General features: G+C 33.5%; 5 protein-coding genes across 9 annotated transcripts in view; 2 read left to right on the top strand and 3 right to left on the bottom strand.

Annotated features, from left to right (window-relative positions):
* The window catches only part of LOC131670650 (uncharacterized), a 92,016-nt gene that overhangs the window by 37,614 nt on the left and 36,407 nt on the right, over window positions 1-17,995 (bottom strand). For 2 of the 3 annotated variants that reach the window (XM_058946413.1, XM_058946414.1), the window contains exons 1-2: window positions 3,204-3,300; window positions 2,639-2,714 (exon numbers count right to left, since the gene is read on the bottom strand). The exons of the other annotated variant lie outside the window; for it this stretch is intronic. In XM_058946413.1, the coding sequence (XP_058802396.1) occupies window positions 2,639-2,714; window positions 3,204-3,226 (99 nt within the window). In that variant the 5' untranslated portion in view covers window positions 3,227-3,300. Of the gene's footprint in view, window positions 1-2,638; window positions 2,715-3,203; window positions 3,301-17,995 lie in introns of those variants that run through there. 3 annotated transcript variants of the gene reach the window in all.
* On the bottom strand, window positions 3,422-4,993 carry LOC131670653 (protein DPCD). Of its 2 annotated transcripts, XR_009302466.1 has the most exons (5): window positions 4,876-4,993; window positions 4,256-4,461; window positions 3,953-4,186; window positions 3,627-3,810; window positions 3,434-3,542 (listed from the first exon to the last, which is right to left on the bottom strand). XR_009302466.1 is itself a non-coding variant. In XM_058946419.1 (4 exons), the coding sequence occupies exons 1-4, from the start codon at window positions 4,937-4,939 to the stop codon at window positions 3,706-3,708; spliced, it is 609 nt and encodes a 202-aa protein (XP_058802402.1). In that variant the 5' UTR covers window positions 4,940-4,993; the 3' UTR covers window positions 3,422-3,705. The 2 variants fall into 2 exon arrangements, 1 of the variants encoding a protein (XP_058802402.1); XM_058946419.1 differs by having other exon boundaries at window positions 3,422-3,810.
* On the top strand, window positions 5,074-6,166 carry LOC131670652 (uncharacterized). The gene is made up of 3 exons (XM_058946418.1): window positions 5,074-5,144; window positions 5,219-5,529; window positions 5,634-6,166. Exons 2-3 carry the CDS (start codon window positions 5,231-5,233, stop codon window positions 6,157-6,159), a joined length of 825 nt encoding a protein of 274 aa, XP_058802401.1. The 5' UTR covers window positions 5,074-5,144; window positions 5,219-5,230; the 3' UTR covers window positions 6,160-6,166.
* On the bottom strand, window positions 6,446-9,723 carry LOC131670651 (uncharacterized). Its single transcript, XM_058946417.1, is given in 7 exon segments — window positions 6,446-6,568; window positions 7,051-7,223; window positions 7,289-7,681; window positions 8,153-8,314; window positions 8,461-8,578; window positions 8,652-8,792; window positions 9,535-9,723. Coding segments are annotated over 7 exon segments (1,068 nt in total). The 5' UTR covers window positions 9,540-9,723; the 3' UTR covers window positions 6,446-6,492.
* LOC131670646 (pleckstrin homology domain-containing family G member 5-like) overlaps window positions 15,789-17,995 on the top strand; it is a 119,809-nt gene continuing 117,602 nt past the window's right edge. Inside the window, exons 1-2 of one of the 2 annotated variants that reach the window (XM_058946398.1) lie at window positions 15,789-16,051; window positions 16,506-16,700. The gene's annotated coding sequence lies outside the window, so the exon portion shown is untranslated. The remainder of the gene's footprint in view (window positions 16,052-16,505; window positions 16,701-17,995) is intronic. The other variant, XM_058946399.1, reaches the window with a different exon arrangement.

Genomic DNA, 17,995 nt, shown 5'->3' with positions numbered 1-17,995 from the left:
TGATAGCTATGTAAGTGGGAAATTTAAAACAGCGAAAAGTGGAGATGCATACTCCGAAATATAATTCCTGTTTGTAATGACGTCGATTTGGAATTTTAACGTGAAAAAAGAGTAAAAAATAACATTGAATTAAAGTATTATTGAAATTTTCGAATGCCTCTCGATTTGTAACATTTCTATTTTGCGCTCGTTCGCATGATATTTTTCGTGATAGCCGATTCTTATCGTTTCTGGTATAAGAAAATTAAAAGGAAGCAGGAGAGGAAAAGGAGGCCTTGCAAAAGAGAACATTATCAAGAGGGGCATCTCGCGTTATAGCGTAACGGGGACCCCTCTTGGCGATTTACTTTTTGCCACTCCCGCGAGGGTGACAAACGACTAAGTTCGTGGCATATAACTGGAAGGATGCGACATCCAACGGCAAGTGCAATTGTTTTTAGCTTACATAGATTGGGATCGCGAGCTTTTGAATGTCGATGAAATTCGAACTGCTTCGTTTGACGTACCTGTTCATTTTCTTATAGCTTGTTAAAATATTAACTTTTACTAAGGATATTTCACTTGGAATAAATAGTAGTGAGTGTCGAATAACGTCATTCAATGGAGTTGACGTAATAAATACCAGACTCGCACGCCATACATTAACTCTTTTTGTCAAAGATGTGATGATAATGTTTGAGAAAATATTAGTGAACTGGAAGAAATGAGGCAAAATTTTCAAATTTAGTTGCGGTAGACACTATGTGAATTTCAATAACTTCCAAAGTGTACAATAATTTTGCTTCTAAACTTTAAAATGCAATGTTTCATTGTATATAGCGTCATCAATACTAAAATCATACAGAATGTACATTTAATTTTTGCTTATATCCATGTGAACTACAAAGAGACATTCCACAGTTCTGCTCAAAGATATCGTATACCAAACCATTACACCACAGCAATTTAAAGGCCACCACAACAAAAGCCGACAAATACAGAGATATCCCAAATAAAAGGCCTTGATAAAGTAATCTCCAAAGTAGAATCCAAAGTCAGCTTAATTTCAGCTCTTACGCGTGCGGCCAATTCAGCGAAAATTTCACGTCCTTTTCTCTCGGAGATAATTCGTTATCTACTCCCACTAATTCCACACGCGGTATAAAGAGAAAGAAAGGGAAAAAAGAAGGCCCCGAAACAAAGGTAATACACGACGTCGCGAATAATAAAAGGTTCGGCCTTCTCTTATCCAACGTTGGTTGTGTAGCGTAAACATGCTCGGTAAATCAAACGCGGGAGGGTTATATGCGCGATAACATCGTCAAAAGTCGATTCCCACGGACGTGACTTTTGTTTTCTTCGATGGAATATGGATGCGTACGTGTCGCGCAAGTTATTTTTAATGAAAAGAACGTTGCGGGTCATCAAAATTTTGCTATGCTGTTCATCGGGCGAGAGTTAATGAAAGGAGCAGTCGCTGCGTGACATCTCTACCATTTCTGCACGTGTTGCGTCTTTTCTCCAGTCAAACGACTTCTTGTGTCTTCTTAGATCTTTTTTTTCGTCTCTATGAGCTTTTCATTCTGCGCACATCTTTTCATTGAAATTTTGAAACTGATAATGCTGTTTTACTGACAAATTGAGGGCATCGGATTATTCGACATTCCATATTCTTTTAATATTATTATCGCATGGAAACAAAGTACACGGAATTCCGTTTGTATGTTGATAAATATATTTTTTTTCAATTAGAATTCAAGTAGAAATATTTGCGATCTTGTTATTGCAATACAATATATATATATATATATATATATATATATATATATATATATATATATATATATATATATATATATATATATATATATATATATATATATATACACACACACACATATATATATATGTAATAAGTTGAAAATGTCAGCTGCAAACTCGTTTCAATAGTTTACTTAAACTATAACTAATTGTTAGTAAAAAATATTGATAAGCATTCGTATCTATGTCAAGCATTCCATGCATTAGATTCTTGTTAAAAAATTTAAAAACGCGATTCCAATTTTAACGATTATTTTTGTTTACGTAAGCGATTGTGTAACAAAATAAAATAGCATCTAAACTAAAACAATTGAATATTTGTAATCATTTGATTCCTAGCATCAACTTACGAAAAACAAGAATTGTCCTTAGAATTTAACAGATATTCGTCAAGCTGCGTGGCGGTAAAAATAAAGCAAAAAATAAAAAGCTTTGAAGGGAGGGTGAGGACGGAGCGTGCAAACCTGTCGGCGCCGCCACCAAAGTGCTGATTTACATCGGCATAAATCAGCTCAGAGCTCTCCGGGCGCGACTACTTCGTTGAAATGATGCCGGACTTCGCGAGCGCGCGAAACGTTCGCCAGCAGACTTCTTAAGATGTACATATATGTACTCCGAAAAGCTTTTCGGCGCTCCCTACCGACAAAACGACAGCGCAATTTTTTCTCTTTCTTTTTTCAAGCGTTATATATTACCCACGTACTTATTGTGGGAATCTCTGCTGCACGAGAAGATGAATAAGTTTTCATCTCATTTATAAACATAGCTATTTTTGCCGATGGAATGGGTAGAAAAAAGAAATAATTTGCTGATTTGCGATATTATGTATGAGACTTACTTCTTTAAGCGGTACTTTGAAGGCAATAATTTTGGTTCCTGTGATGACATCGCCGTATGCTTTGTAATCTAACCACCTAGGGCGCAAACAATTTTATTTGGTTAATCAATACTAGTATACTGAAAAAAAGTTATTTATCTATTTATAAACATGGATCAAAGGCAATTCATTTTCTTCAAACGAATTCAAATTTGGCGGTGTACACGGCACCATCTGATGGCCACGTGTTGCACCGGCGTTACATTACAACACCGACAAAACGAGCTGATAAAACAGCAAAATGAGCTTGATTCAGCGGTAGAAACCGCGTCCGTGCTAAACGATTAACATAAAAACAAACACGATTCATCACACTGTAAATCAATCTATGTGTTTCTTTAAAAATTTAATGTCACTGTTCCAAAAATAATAATAGAAACACTCAAAACGTTTTGTTGTCGAGCGGCAACGTTACCAAAACATAACCTCGAAACATGATTATTATCTCAAATTGATATGTGCAACAAACAACAAATACTTTTGTTGAACCGTTACGCTGAATACTCGAAATAATTAACGGACTTACCTGTCAGGTATTGATTTTGACATTTTTAATATCAATTCTCAACAATTGTCTTATAATATTAAAAGCATCGTACACCGAGCAAAACCACCACTAGAACCATGCAGAGTGCAGAACCAACAAACGCCCCCTCTCGAGTTTTACCCACGTTACACGCTCACTTCATAGCTTTTGTGGCGGTCGATAATCGTTCTGCATATATTTCGAATCGGAACACCATAAGTTTTTCGAAGGGCTGTTCAAATGTGTGAAAAATTGATTGTTTTATTTACAATTTTTAAATAAAACTGTACGTGGATATTAAGTATACGTAGTACAAAAATGAATTCATTGAACAGCAATCTGATGAGTATGTAAATAAATCATAAATTACATTTTTGCAGACAAGAATAACTAAAAAAATAAACGATTTGTAAAATATCGTACCGTCATTGTAAATCACGTCAATTCTCGTACAAAATATTATTATTTAGTCAAATAGACTACATCTAAAATCTAATATTTGTTAACTTGTAGGGCATTGCACATCTCCATCCTTCGCTATTTTCAATTTTGATATCATGTCAAAAATTTTCTTTTCCATTTCAATAAGTTTTGGTGGTTTTTTATACTATGAATAACAAATATAAATTGTTAAAATGATATAATGCATAATGTAAAAATTTTTTCAATTTTCAAAAAATTATATAAATAAACATATCGAATGCCTAGGAACTAATTTAAAGGCAGTGGAATAAGCATGAATTACTTACTGTAATTATTAATGTGTTGTACTGATAGTTAAATGATATCCTATCTTGCTCTGGCTTTAAGCCTACTCTTTCCAAATCAGGTATATTTATTTTCTTAAAATACTTTTTGTTACTAGTACGAACAGTTATTGTTCCATCATCTTCTGTAGTAACTGAATATACATCTTTAGGGTATGGTAAATTTCTTATCCTCCACTCTAAAGCAGTTTTGGTGATTCGTCTTGTAACAATTGGCTATAATACAAGAAGTTTAAAATAAAAATACTAAATTGTTACAACTTTATTAAATAATATTCAACATACAGCACTTGAACTTTCCCTGATGCCTACAATCTCAAGATTATCTATTCGGTTTGGCTCTGGATCTCCAACTTCAATCTCCCAGCCAATGTCTTGTCCTAATTTACCTTTCTGTTTCCATGCTCTTTTTATCACAACATTTGTATCAACGCTATATTCTTCTACCATTTCTTTACCATCTTCCATTAGAAAATGAACTTTCCGTTTGCCTGCAATTTTAAAATTTTTTGCATTTTAATTTATATTGTTCTAAACATGTTACAAAATAGAATTGTCTAAAAAGTTTTTGAATGACTAAAATGCTACTGTAATGATGTATAAATTTCATAAATAATTATGAAATTGTATTTTTATTTTTTTCCTTGAAAATATTTATTTGAATTAATAAATAATTACAAAAATCCTGCAATTTTAAATTCAATAACATATTTATCAAATTAGCATATTTTGTTATTTATAATCAGAATGTAAATACTGGTATTGATCAAACAAAGAGGTTACACGAAATGTCAAAGACACTATATTTAAAAAACTTTATGTGTCATTGTCAAATTTCACATTTTTGTTAAAATGCATAATAAATTTTTGTTAAAAAGTGAATTTAAATACAAGAATTAAGTTACCATCTTGAATAATAGCCGTCTTTTTAGCATCTTGTAGTAGTTGCAGCCACTGCTTAGTTGCCATGTTGAAAATTTGTATTTTTCTGATCCAACTTGAACAGAGCGGCAATTTATTCACTGATTATCGTATATATCGAGTATTTCGATTTTAATTAAAAAAACTCTTGCGGCTGATTTCATATTATCACGTAATATTGAACGACTCGCACGCTTTGTTTTGTTTTGTCATTTCTAACCCTTAGTTTAGATACTTATTATTGTTTGAAAAAGTTTGTATTAAATCGTGAAAATGTTTGACGTAATATCATTTCAATATTTAATTAAATTCAATTATTATTTTTAGATACATTGTAAAATGAGCCACATTATTGTCGTACGACCTTATAAACCAGAAGATGAATATGATTGTCACGATTTAATAAAGAGTGGAATTCTATCTTCCAAGAATTGTGCCTTTGTTAGGAATATATTTAAAGAGATTACTTTCCAAATAACAATTTTGCTAGCAGCAATTACATTTATATTTTTTGGAATGCCTTTCACCATTTGCCTGTTAGTCATACCAGTTGTAATAATAATGACTTATATAGTAACATATTTATCATTCACTGCCAAGGTGATTGAGGTTGATCAAGAAGTGACAAATATTTCAAAGTAAGTTAAGTTTTTTTACAATTCATTAAACTTTTTCTAAAGTTGTTACAGTTGAGTTATATAATTTTTTCATTGTTTTTCAATGATACTCATTTTATTTGTAGAATCTACATGTCAAATGCATTTTCTTGTTTTTGGGTGGCTGAAGCATTTGAACCTTCCATGAGTTCTAGTAGTCCTGCAGACTTTCATTATCAAGTAATGAATGAAAAGGAATTTAAGGAATCTAATATTGATGTGTCTTTACAAAATAAAAAGATTGTTGGAGCTGTTGGATTATTGAAGAGTCACAATCTTGACAAAGGAGCTTGGATCAAACGTTTATGTGTTCATCAAAGTTATCGTCGCAAAGGTATAGCCTCTTGTCTATTAAAGGTAGCCATTGATTTTGCAGTTAAGCAGGGTTACAGTTGTGCAAACATTGTTGCCTCTGAGTACACTGAAGCTGGTAGGGAACTGTGTCTTAAAAAAGGATTTGAACTTAAGCAAATGTATCATAAGCCAATTTTGGGATCAATAATTACAGTCTTAATGTATGAGCTTACATATCAAATCAAACCTGGTAATGATAACTATTTTAGCTTGCCTAAGAATCTATTTTCAATCAGACAGCTTTCTGGTAACATTTAAAAATAAATACATCTCAGGTAATAATAGTTAGGAAGAATTAAGATTAAAAAAAATTTGAAACCAAAGTGTTTAAGAACTTATTTATATCAATTTTTAATAACAAACTATTTAAGATAATCTTCTATCATATTTTACTAAAATAGAAGTTATGTAGTGATCAAAAAATTGAACTTTGAATATTTAGTATTATTATTTAATCGAAAGTTTATTTTAGCTACACAGATTCTAATAAATATAGTATTACTCATTGAATAGTATATAAAAAGGATACAATCTTATTATTTATAAAAATATTGCTCTTTTGATATATATTTGGGTACATAAACTTTGAGTTCAGAGTTTAATAGCTTTCCAGTAGTTTTCAAGTTCAACTCCTTCCCAATGTTTTGATTTGATCTTAGATAGATACCTGAAAAAAATTTTTATCAATAGTTTCAAACTACCAATACAGTAAAACAAAATTATTTTAAAAGTAAAATTAGGGTTTCTGCAAGGTTTTTTTCAGATAGTAAATTATAAACTCTCTAACAAATCTGAAACTCACCAAAGTGTCGATTATCATAGTTTTTTACATCTTTTTGTAACAAGTAGAATATATAAGACTATATAATCAGTCTTCGATATCGACAGCTATTGAAAAATAAAAATCTTTTATATCTTTGTTAAAAATAGTAAAAGTTAATTCTACATTTAAACTGATTATGAGTAGTGTTGCTGATAATGACTTTTAAGAGTATTTTCCCTTTTTTAAGCAACCTGTAGTAAATGTTACATCTAAGCATTGTTTGTTATATAATATTGAATTCATTTTAAGTTGATTATGTGGGCTATGAGTGTGAAGAATGATCATTGGATATAAACATGCGATTATTTAAAAGCTTGTATACTTACGTTTCCTTGATTTCATTCAAGATTTCTATTTCTTTGTTTGTTATGCCCTTATATACAATATTTAAGTTGATATTTAGCTCTTGTAAGTTTTGCATGCCAACCAAGTGTGTTGCAATGTCTGGACATTGAATAGAATGCCAAAGTGCTAATTTAGTTAGCTCAACGTCGTTGTGCTAAAAGTACTTGTATACATATATTTTTTGATAATTTGAAAACAAAAAATTGTAAATGTTCATACTTGACAACATTGAGCAGCTTCTTTACAATACTTTTTTGTGTCTTCATGAGCTGGGTGCCATGCCTGAGGTCCTCGACTTTCCAATATTATGTTCCTAAATTAATCATTCAAATGAGTATTCTCATCAGCAATAATTGTGAATTTTATATTATATTTCACCTTGAAAAATGAAATGTAGTCAAAAAGAGTATCATCGATGAGAGTGAATCTTGCATAGCTGAGGATCATATCAATCTTGATGTTACTCCTTATGATGCATTCTTTGAGTACTGAAACTGGATAACCGGTAATGCCAATATATTTAGCTCGACCCTCAGCTACATGACGAGAAAGTTCTGGCAGTGTTTGAGTGATAATTATGTCGAGAGACGGTGCGAACTCAATGTCATGGATCTGAAATTCGAAATTGATGAATCTTAATTTAATACTTAGATAATGAGATTATTCGAATAATAATTTGATATTTATGGAATTATAACTCCCGTCAGTATTATTATTCGTGTATTTCTCGATGGCTGTCTCTTTTAAAGATTATAACTCATATGAAATGTCGGATATTAAATTTATAAAATTCAAGTTACACAATATTACTTATTTTACAAGTTTTTGAAAATTAGAATACTGAAGAGCATTTGAGTATCTAATAATATAATGAACATTTTTATTTTATTTTGTACTTTAGATTTACTGTATTTGACATAGTACGAACATTTTTTTAGGTTGAAAATGACTCAGCAATTAAAGGTATCGTCGTTTAGTTTTTAGTAGTTAAATAAGCATTTCAACTAATGTACCTTCCGATATTAAATATTAACAGTATTACTAGCGGATCATTAGTTTAATATTATAAGAAAAATTATTCACCTGAACGACATCGACATATTCGATTTGCAATCGCTGTAAGCTCTCCTTTAAACTTTTTCGCGCTCGCTCGGCTGTGAAGTCGAACATGTGTTCATAATTAAGCTCGTATCTTCCGACTTTGGTGGCTATGTAATAAGCTTCACGAGGAATTCCTTTGAGTGCCTAACATGATTTTACGGTGATATTTACATATATATAGTAGCTTAAAATGTCTTATATAATCTATGAGCAGTCAAAGTTAAATTACAATATATTTTACAATTAAAAGACTTTTCAAAAATTTGAAAAATCTTTTTTTTTTCATTTACCTTCCCAAGCAATGTCTCCGACTTTCCTTGTCCATACCAGTAAGCTGTGTCGATGTAATTGATTCCTTTTTTTATAGCTGTCTGAACTGTTTGTATAGCTTCCTCCTCATCGAAAGAACTGTAAATTTGAGGAGTTTAATTTATAGGCATAAATTTCCGATTTGAACTTTATTATTTATTATATAAATTACTGATAATGAGTTCCTAATGTTCCACCGCCAAGTGAAAGCTTGCTGACCAACAAACCTGTTTTCCCTAGTGGTCTGTACTCCATAGCTTTGACGGCTTTCACATCGTGAAAGCCTTCGACGTAAGTTGGCGGTAATTTATCCCTGTGGTCATTTAAAAATGTATTCAACAAATATGACGAAACAACAGTTACGTAATTATCGAAACGAGTTCTAATATTAATCAACATTTGTTAATATTAAAATCAGGAGTATTAGGAATGAATAATAGAGGATATTGAGTAACAAGGCGAACTTTGAAAGGACCCTCATTTACAATTTCAAGATCAATAGCAGTGTATTATTGTCAAGCACAGCTGTTGTTTCGCCGCGCGACTATATAGTCCTTTTGATGAATTCGTTTATAACCGTTATCTAAAAATAGATTAGTCCAAGACCGATATAATACAATGCAGCATGCTCGTGTATCTTTCTCTGCTGTATGTATCAGGCGGATCCACGTATGCACTTGATCTTGAACAGTCCATCCGCATTGAATAATGCCCGTAATTACTCCGAGTCGATATTTTAAAATTTGATGAAGTGCTACGATATATACTGTTCTCGCGATTGCTTTGTTGAAATTTTTGAAAGTTTTCCAGATAAGAATATAGATCGCTCTCTAACTATTGTGTTTTATCTATTTTCTTTACATATTGAAAGATATGTATTTTTATTGTGATATAATAAAATAGTAGCTCTCTAGTTACTTAATTTAATAATAATTTTAAATAGTTTCTTAACGATTATTTTGCATTACGAATATGATAAGAAATCGATAAAATCTCAACTTACAGTTAAAGGTTTTTGAATAATTGTTGTTCATAATATATAAATTAACACTTACATCATTAGAAAGAACTTCGGATAAATTCTCTTTACACAAATCTTTCTAACTGTATTGCTTGGGATTTCTATAAATAATTTTCAATTATCTACTGATATTCTTGTAATTTTTCAAGTCTATAGCGAACATAAAACCCGTAATCGAATAAGTCGATCGTGGTTACTGCACTAAACGCTAGCAGATACTTATAAACATATGATGTGATATCTCCCCTGCCATATTCTACAAATATTATTTTTGACAGTCCTTACAGATTTTTGCAGTTTCTAGTGTTCCCATCTAGCGAGTAGCTTGTAAGCTGATTGAGCAAGTTTACCGACTGTTGGGATTGTTGGATATTTTCAGACATTAGTAGATCTTTCAGTTTACTGTTGCATAGTCGGCGATTTTAATTGGAAATGTTTGAACTGACATAGAAGCGATCGATCATATGCATTTTCATCGATCGAAAAGTCTCACCATTGATTGCTTGATCATTTGAAGCATTGATTCACACACAAAAGACGATCAATGAGTATTTTGATTAGATCTAAAAGATTGAATGATTCACTATTTTCATAGTTTCTGCGAATATTAAAAAAAATCCTTTTGTTATTTTTATATGATTCTCATACATTTTGCACTGAATTCTATGTTATCATAAAAGTACTCGAATAAATATTCCTCAATAAAGTCTACCCGACTTTTCAAAAAAATATATATGTCTATTCTGTTATGTCTCTTCCGAGGTTTCTTTCGTTGGTAGTAGGTGTAGTGAAAAAAAACTCATAGCTTATCTTAGACGAAATATCGAGGACGAAGAAAAGTACATATTTGCCTAGAGCTTCATGTGGGACAGTTTAGGAAAATCGTCAATATTCATTCTAGTGATCGTCAAGAGATACTTGGACTCTGCTTCAAAGTATGCATATGATAATGCGAGCGCACAAGTAACTGGCAGACTATTTTCAATGGGAGGATATAATTCTTCTATCCGAAACAGTACATGAAGTCTATTCACTTTCTTTCAGAAGACTAGATTTTTGGTAAAAATGTTGGATTATCAAAAATAGTAACGGAAAAAACATTCTATTATCATGACAGTTGAGCGAGTAAAATAGTACAAATCGATATAATACGCAGGTAGTTAAAGCAGTGGCATGAAATATCAATAATATCCTTTTTGCGCGCAGGCAGCTCGAAAAGACAATGGGAAAGATAAAGAGAGAGAGAAAGAGAGAGAGAAGGAGAGAGAGAGACACACGTAAAGTCTGTGCGATATCTGTCACTGGCAGAAAGAAAGAAAAAGATGATAGTTCTGAAAAAAAAATGGAAAAAATAGACAGACACGTGATGCATCGTCGCTAAAAATAGTGAAGAGGAAAAATAAGTCCTAAGTGTTACAGATCGATTTTGTTCGCTGAGCGGAGAGCAGAGCCGCTGCGACTGTAATTGACTTTTTGTGCGAGCAAAGTGGGTACGATAGCAGATTTTTTTGTGCTTACTCATGTCCATTTGTTACAGGTTCACTTTTTAACCGTTGTACTACATTAATTAATCGTGTTAAATTATCTTCTGAGATTTTTCAATACTTCTATCGGTAGTATATATTTTTCTTCGTCAATGCTTTATGAAACTAAAAATATTCAAGTGAAAGTGCTTGTGTTTGCAAATGAATGTCAATGCAAATAAAATACCAAGTGTAGAGACATAGAGCTAGGCAAAAAAGAATGGCCTTGGCTCGTGAACCTTACTGTATTGACTGGCTGTTTGTCAGCGATCGGCTTATGAATATTTAGCTAGATATCTCACTCCCGCGTGTAGACGTTAGAGGCTATTTTAATGAATCCACCTGCAACGGATTTTAAGTATCAATGTGTAAGGTGGAGAGGGGATTGGCAATTTGAATTGCTAATCGTCGAGTGGCAGTCTGCAGGCTGCGCAGCACCCGACACGCTATAGGTTAAGTGGCTGATGTCGAGAGATGCCACGTCTTCCTCTGATTTCTCATTAACATCCTCATCTCAGGCTTCTTCTTGTAGCTCTACTTTTATGAGCTTTGATTTTAATTTCAGTGGCTTTATCAAATGATTCTGCAATTTGCTATTATAATAGAATAGCAATATTTTTATTTATGAAAATGTTGTATTGCATTATAAGGAAACGCTGAAAAGGTAACATTACTGATCTGTGATAGACGAATTAAGATCTCATAACAAGACTAATTGTTTGTACAAGCTAATTGGTTTGTATAGTAATGCTTTGAAATTCTTACGATCTAGATAAACAATTAAGATCTCGAAGCAGTTGTATACATCGCGAGATGAACTAGTACTAATTAGGTATGAGAAACCAGATAAAACTTTTCTGGATTCGCTGTAAGAAGTTCGCACAATAACAAATTCAAAACTAAATGGATTTCTAACATTGAAATTCTAACATTGGAAATGAATTTCCAGCTTGTGCTGGCTCACAATAATTAACCACCTTCTTTCCTACTAGCACGTTTAGATTCTCCAATCTGAAATTTTCCCAATCACCCCTTTCATTGATAACAAAGTTGTCGATCACAGTACATAATTACAAATTCATTTCTAAATGGCTTTAAGTATCACGCATACCTAGAAGCGAGTTTTATCAGTGCCAGTTTACATGATACGCCGTGATACATCAGACATTTGTAACGTATGAAACTTTTAATGGATCCAATAATACGGGTATTTTTTCAAGAGAATGAAAACGAGAATTTTTAGACAGAGAAATTTTACAATTCCGTAGTGCTCCGTATCAAAATTTCCTTTCAGTATTTTATAACCTCTCAACACCAAGATGATATTTTTACAATATTTGCCGATACTTTGTCAACGTTGAAGTATTCCATTACAGGATTCATTCTTATTCTTTACAAACACAAGATAAATAAACAACGTTCCCAAACATAAGCAAAGGCTCGAGAATAAAAAAGTAGTTCGATATAAATTCAACAGCTAACAAACTGCAGGGTATATGTACAAGCATGGCCTTCTTCAAAGAATAACGGTAGCTAATGTACACTTTATCAACGCTCCGAAAGCGTGAATAACGCTACTTACCGGTTAAAAAATATATGCACTTAGCGGGAGGTGGTTCGTGAATTCGCGATGCCATTTCCTTCTGACCTCCAATTCGAGAACCCTGTTGACATCGCAATTTACAACGGGACGAGGGAAAAAATTGTCACTTCACCTGAGTGCCTGACACTATGCCTATCGACTGCTGCGCCCAAAGGATAAAACTTTCTTTAATTAACGGAATCCACTTCTAAGATTCTGCTGCTATTATCGAATGTATAGCTCGCGCGTGTTTGGAATAAGGTCATTTTTTTTTCAAGTTTGGCCGATGATTGATGGTGATTACTGCGTGTGACGTGTTGTGTTCGCGTCGTCGTCGTTGTCCGGAAATTCGAAACGTTGAAAATTGATGGGCGGTTGGGACTCGCGAATTTTCCAATTACGAAGTACGGGTAGTCTTAGACTGACTTTCGTTGTTTAGAAAGGGAGCGTAGGGAAAGCTTGGGGATATATTATCATTACTGATCGTTGAGGTTCTGAAATTTTCTTAAATTGAAAGATTGTTTTTCGGCTGAAAATTCGTGATCCGCTGATTCGCTGATACGGTATACGGTTAGGTTATCGCGTATACGATTAGTTTTTATGAAAATCTATAAACTCGCAATTACTCTAGAATTTCAGGAAGTAGTAAAAGACGAGTATAGTCAGACGTAATCTTAAGTGCTGCATTCTGCATTGAATTTTTGTAAGCAAGATTATTTAGAAGCACATAAAGAATAGGAACAATATGGAATTTATGAATTCATTAACATTATCATTTCAAGTTGGATCATAAGCTCATAAAAGTGACGTAATTATCGATTTATTAATTATTGTATGGTCTTGAAATTTTCAGGATCTGCAAGTTTTGCTAATTTTCCTTTTGAATAGCAATGACTTTTCATTGTAGCTTTGAATCTCACACCTAACGAGCATTCATTTACGCTTGACCTTTTCTATTACTCAAATGTAATTTCATTCTTCTGATGTTACGTTGAATTTAATTAAAAAGCTGGAAGGTCAACGCATACAACGTTCAAACGCCCAGAAGAGGCGCATAATTAATGTTATTAGACGTAAAATTTTGAGTGCTGTTCGCATCTTCGTTGCCACAATGTAATAATAACGTACCAACTCCCATGGCGAAACTACAGTTAAACACCTTGGCCGAACAGTAATGGCTTTCGCACGCAAACATGCAGCGGCAGTGCCACCGCAGTGTTATGTGCGCCTAACGCAAGTACAGCACGATAGAACGGGAAAGCACATAACAATTGGCCATTAAATTCGTGAAACAGCGGTCAATAGCAGAGCCTCCCGTTCTAAGCATGATAACCCTCACTCCTTCGACATTTCCAGGTCACGTTGTAGACGCAGCTGAGTTTGTCGCTGAAATTGACGATATCCGTTTATTTCTATGCCTCTCCTGCGAGTCCTTCTCTTATTCTTTTCTAGAAACCGATATATGTGGAGGATTTGTTTGTGTATTTCGCCTGGAGTGCGGTTGGCAAATAATCCGGACAATCTCGTGAACTTTATCTACTGTTATATATAGGTACGCCCACTTGGCCTTTCACATTTTTTTCTTAGGGAAAGCATATAGTCTCGGCAATGGAACTGCGTGTAGATGAGTCTGTTTTTGTTGATATGCGTAACGCATGGTATCTACAGTCGAAAGATAATTTTTCTGATTTGTTCAAATGCATTACAGCAGTTCGCTTGTTCGGTGGGAAATCACGCCCTTATCTAAACAATGCTCAGCCATTCAATTACGCGAAATCCCGCTTTACAATGGAGTGTTTTCCTCGTTTTTGCAATTATTGTTTCGCGAGAGAACGCCCGACATAATCTTGGCGCTGTTCATAATTTTCTAACTCACGAGCACCGAGAATTGAATTTTCTATATCCGTTTCCATAATTGAGAGTGTTGCCTGCGTGCCTCCTTCGCATGCCATTTCCTTTTTACAGCAGAAGCTGTAAAAGCGAATGACTACAGTACTCACAAGTGATCGCGCGACTCAATGGAAACGACAACAAAGCATTAAACACACGAAAAATTGTTTGGAAACTAACGAATGAGCAATGTCTATTGATATGTAAGCGAATGCGCTGGAAGAAATCCAGCGAAAGAAAAGAAGCCTATCTTTCCATGTCGTTGCATATTTGAGAGATTGGTTTACATGACGAATCAATTTCTTTTGTCTTTTTTGTGGAATGCACTCCAATGTGAATTTTTGTTGCTCTCATTTGCCTCTTCACATTTAATTATCGATTGTTCTGAATCGTTCATACTTTGAATCTCCAAGTGTGCAAGTGTTGGCACTTTATTTTTTGTATTTTGAAAAGTTACCATTATGTAAGGTTAGAAAATTACCAATGTGATTAGTTATTTTAACAAATACTTATTAGATCGTAGTAAAGGTCAATATTTATTCACTACATGTTATTATATTTTCCTTTTAGCTTATCTGGAGTTCAATAATGCCATTAAAATAAACGTTTGTGTAATAATATATTTTCTAGTTACAGTTTTAAGATTCTTTAGTAAGTGATGATTTAATGCCTGCAATTAATCACGTGTTATTATACCAACCACCGTACTTACCGCAATTATTTCTTCTAATAATGCATTTCATTAATAATTAATTTGGTTCAAAGTACGCATACGAAGTACTTATAAACATCTTTCAAAATGCTACGGTAAGAAGTAATTAGGCGAAAAGTCAGTTAATCATAAAATAAACTTGAATAGGGCACTTTGGGAACTGATTTAAAGTGCAATTATACTAACTTAACTAACTCCATGTATAATAGTTATCTTCAGAAAATCAAGCATTGACGAATTCAATGACAGCAATTAAAGAAATTCCAAAATCATACATCATAATCGACGTGCGACCAAAAAAGAAAGAGAAGGACTATCCGTTTGCAGAATACATTGTTTAACAAAGTACAAGCATAGCAGCACCCCACGCTTACTCTCACTCTCAGCATAAAATATATTCCCTAGAGAGTAGGGGAGGGTGATTGGTGGATGGTTGCGCGCGCCGGCGGCGGTAGTATAGTAGCAGATAGGCATATAGAGAAGCAACGAGAACGAGAGAGGCGCAGGCGTGTGCCAAGCCGTGTCAGGTGGCGGGCCACGCGGTCGCTCGCCGCCAACTCAGTCTTATCGCCAAAACATCCCGCGCACGTAGAGAGCATTTTGCGCGGCTCGCAATTTTTACTTGTTTGTTTATTTCGGTGATCCTCAAATTTTTTATCACTTACATTTTGGCTTAATAATTTTTCAAGTACGAACTTGTTGTCCCGCGATTATTGTTTATTCAAGCAGTGAAGATTTCGCATTTGGAGAACGTATAAGAAAACGCACTACGTAAAATGAACTTCCATTAGCGTAGTTTTTAAACTATACTTTTTATGATTATTCTTAACATAGATTTTATATGGTAACATGTATTTTTTAAGTTTGATATCGTTTTCGCATAATTATATAATATACATATCGAATGCAATAAATGTTTTACGTCGCAGTTGCTATGCAAAATTCGGTCTTAAAAGTTTAAAAAGAAACGTTACAAGCTGCTTTGCTGGCAGCTAGAAAGATTTCATTACTCTTATATAGATTTTTGTTCGCGTATAGCCATTCATAAAATACTTTACAATATCTTACATAGTCAGAAAGGAAAAGCATAAAAACTGATCTCACATAATCCTTGAATTTTTCTCAATATCCCATGAATATCAAGCAGAAGCGTAGTAACGTAAAATTATATTTTTATCAATGGATCTATCCGCCACTCACACTGAGCTCCGCGTTAACCTTAGTCAAAACAAACATACTCAAATCATATACATCGCGAAATAAAAGAAATCCAGTAGAACGTTCCGATACGTCCGTAGGTCTAACCTCGACTGAATACAGAGTGCGCATTAAAGAAGAAAAAAAGAGGAACTTTACTCACGTGAATTTTCAACGAATTTGATTAAGAGATACACCATTCGGTTATTACGCACCTCAGGCGTAAACTACCTTTCTTGGAGGAACTTGTAGTGTTGCGGAGCGCTTTTCTACGACTTTAACATTCGCTATTTGAGGTGAGTATATCGTGTGCAGATTTTTCAGATAGTTTTGGTGGTATTATTCGATAAATTTCATTGTTACTGATTTTTTCAAAGTTAGTATGAAACTGGGTATACAGTTATTCGGAGCGTGACTCATTAATCGATCAAGTTTTAAATGACGTACCGTCCTCAACACAAATAGGGTGCGAATGTGTACAATTGAGGAAGGTATAGTAGACCGACATCGACGTTTACAGCGTATTTGTTAAATAGCGAGGATCACTGATAATATAACGAGTTTAATATAGAACAGTATTGTTTTTGAAAAAGCTTTTGTGAATCGATTCCTTTAACTTTGAGTTTCGTAATCTGTTACACCTAATTTAACGCAGCAATGATTTGGAAACATTATACTTTGTAACAACCGTGCTACTTCTCAATTTTACAATCTTTAATAAGATGTACTTTTATTTGTCAAAATCATTGTAGGCAAGATTGATCCAATATTAAAATTGTATTACCAAGTGGCCTTTGCAAGCTGCAATGAAGTTACATTAGATTTCATAGTCATCAGTAATGTGATCAGGCTACATATTGAAATCTACTACAAAGTGAAATTAGTAATTTACAATTCATATAAAAGACTCTGTTTTGAAGCGACCGGTTCACAAATTTGTTCAAAACATTTTTTCAATCGGGAAGGAAAAATGACAATGTATTATCGATCCGTAATATTGGAGAAAATTTATACCAAAAGCTAGCTCTTTATTTCATTTTCAATACTAAGTAACAAATGAAAGTTCCATCCAACCTTATCATAAAATACGATAATCGGTTTTCACCAACTTTGTTGCTCTAACGAATGTGGATCGGTGTGGTTGGGATATTTAACATGAATTATCAGAAAGATCCACCAGAAACATTTACCCTTATTATATTTTAATAAATAATCTCTGATATACTGGTGTGGTGTCGAGTCGTTTGAGGTCATTACTTGATTGTCAATTGATAAATGAAGTAGAATCTGTAAATGAGTGAAGCTGCCTTTATCAAATAATCGTATAAGAATGACGTACTTTTGTATCCGAACGGCATTGTTTGACCGGACAAAACTCGTATAAATACATGAGAATTTATCATGCTCCAATTATAATGAATATCATTACAATGAATATCAACTACAAGGAAGCGCGGCAAGCAAATATGGCTTGCTGTCATATTTACATGAGGGGTATCATTTGTGGCAGTTTGCGGTTGTACGCCAAGAAAAATTATTGGAGAGTTCCATTACTGCGTATATATATAGTAAAATATAATACGGGTTTGAC

Source organism: Phymastichus coffea, unplaced genomic scaffold (assembly GCF_024137745.1).
Source record: "Phymastichus coffea isolate CEN01 unplaced genomic scaffold, Cenicafe_Pcof_1.1 PCOF00113, whole genome shotgun sequence".
Lineage (NCBI taxonomy): Eukaryota > Metazoa > Arthropoda > Insecta > Hymenoptera > Eulophidae > Phymastichus > Phymastichus coffea.
The sequence above is the reverse complement of the archived record's forward strand: the minus strand, read 5'-3'. Positions and strand labels throughout refer to the sequence as shown.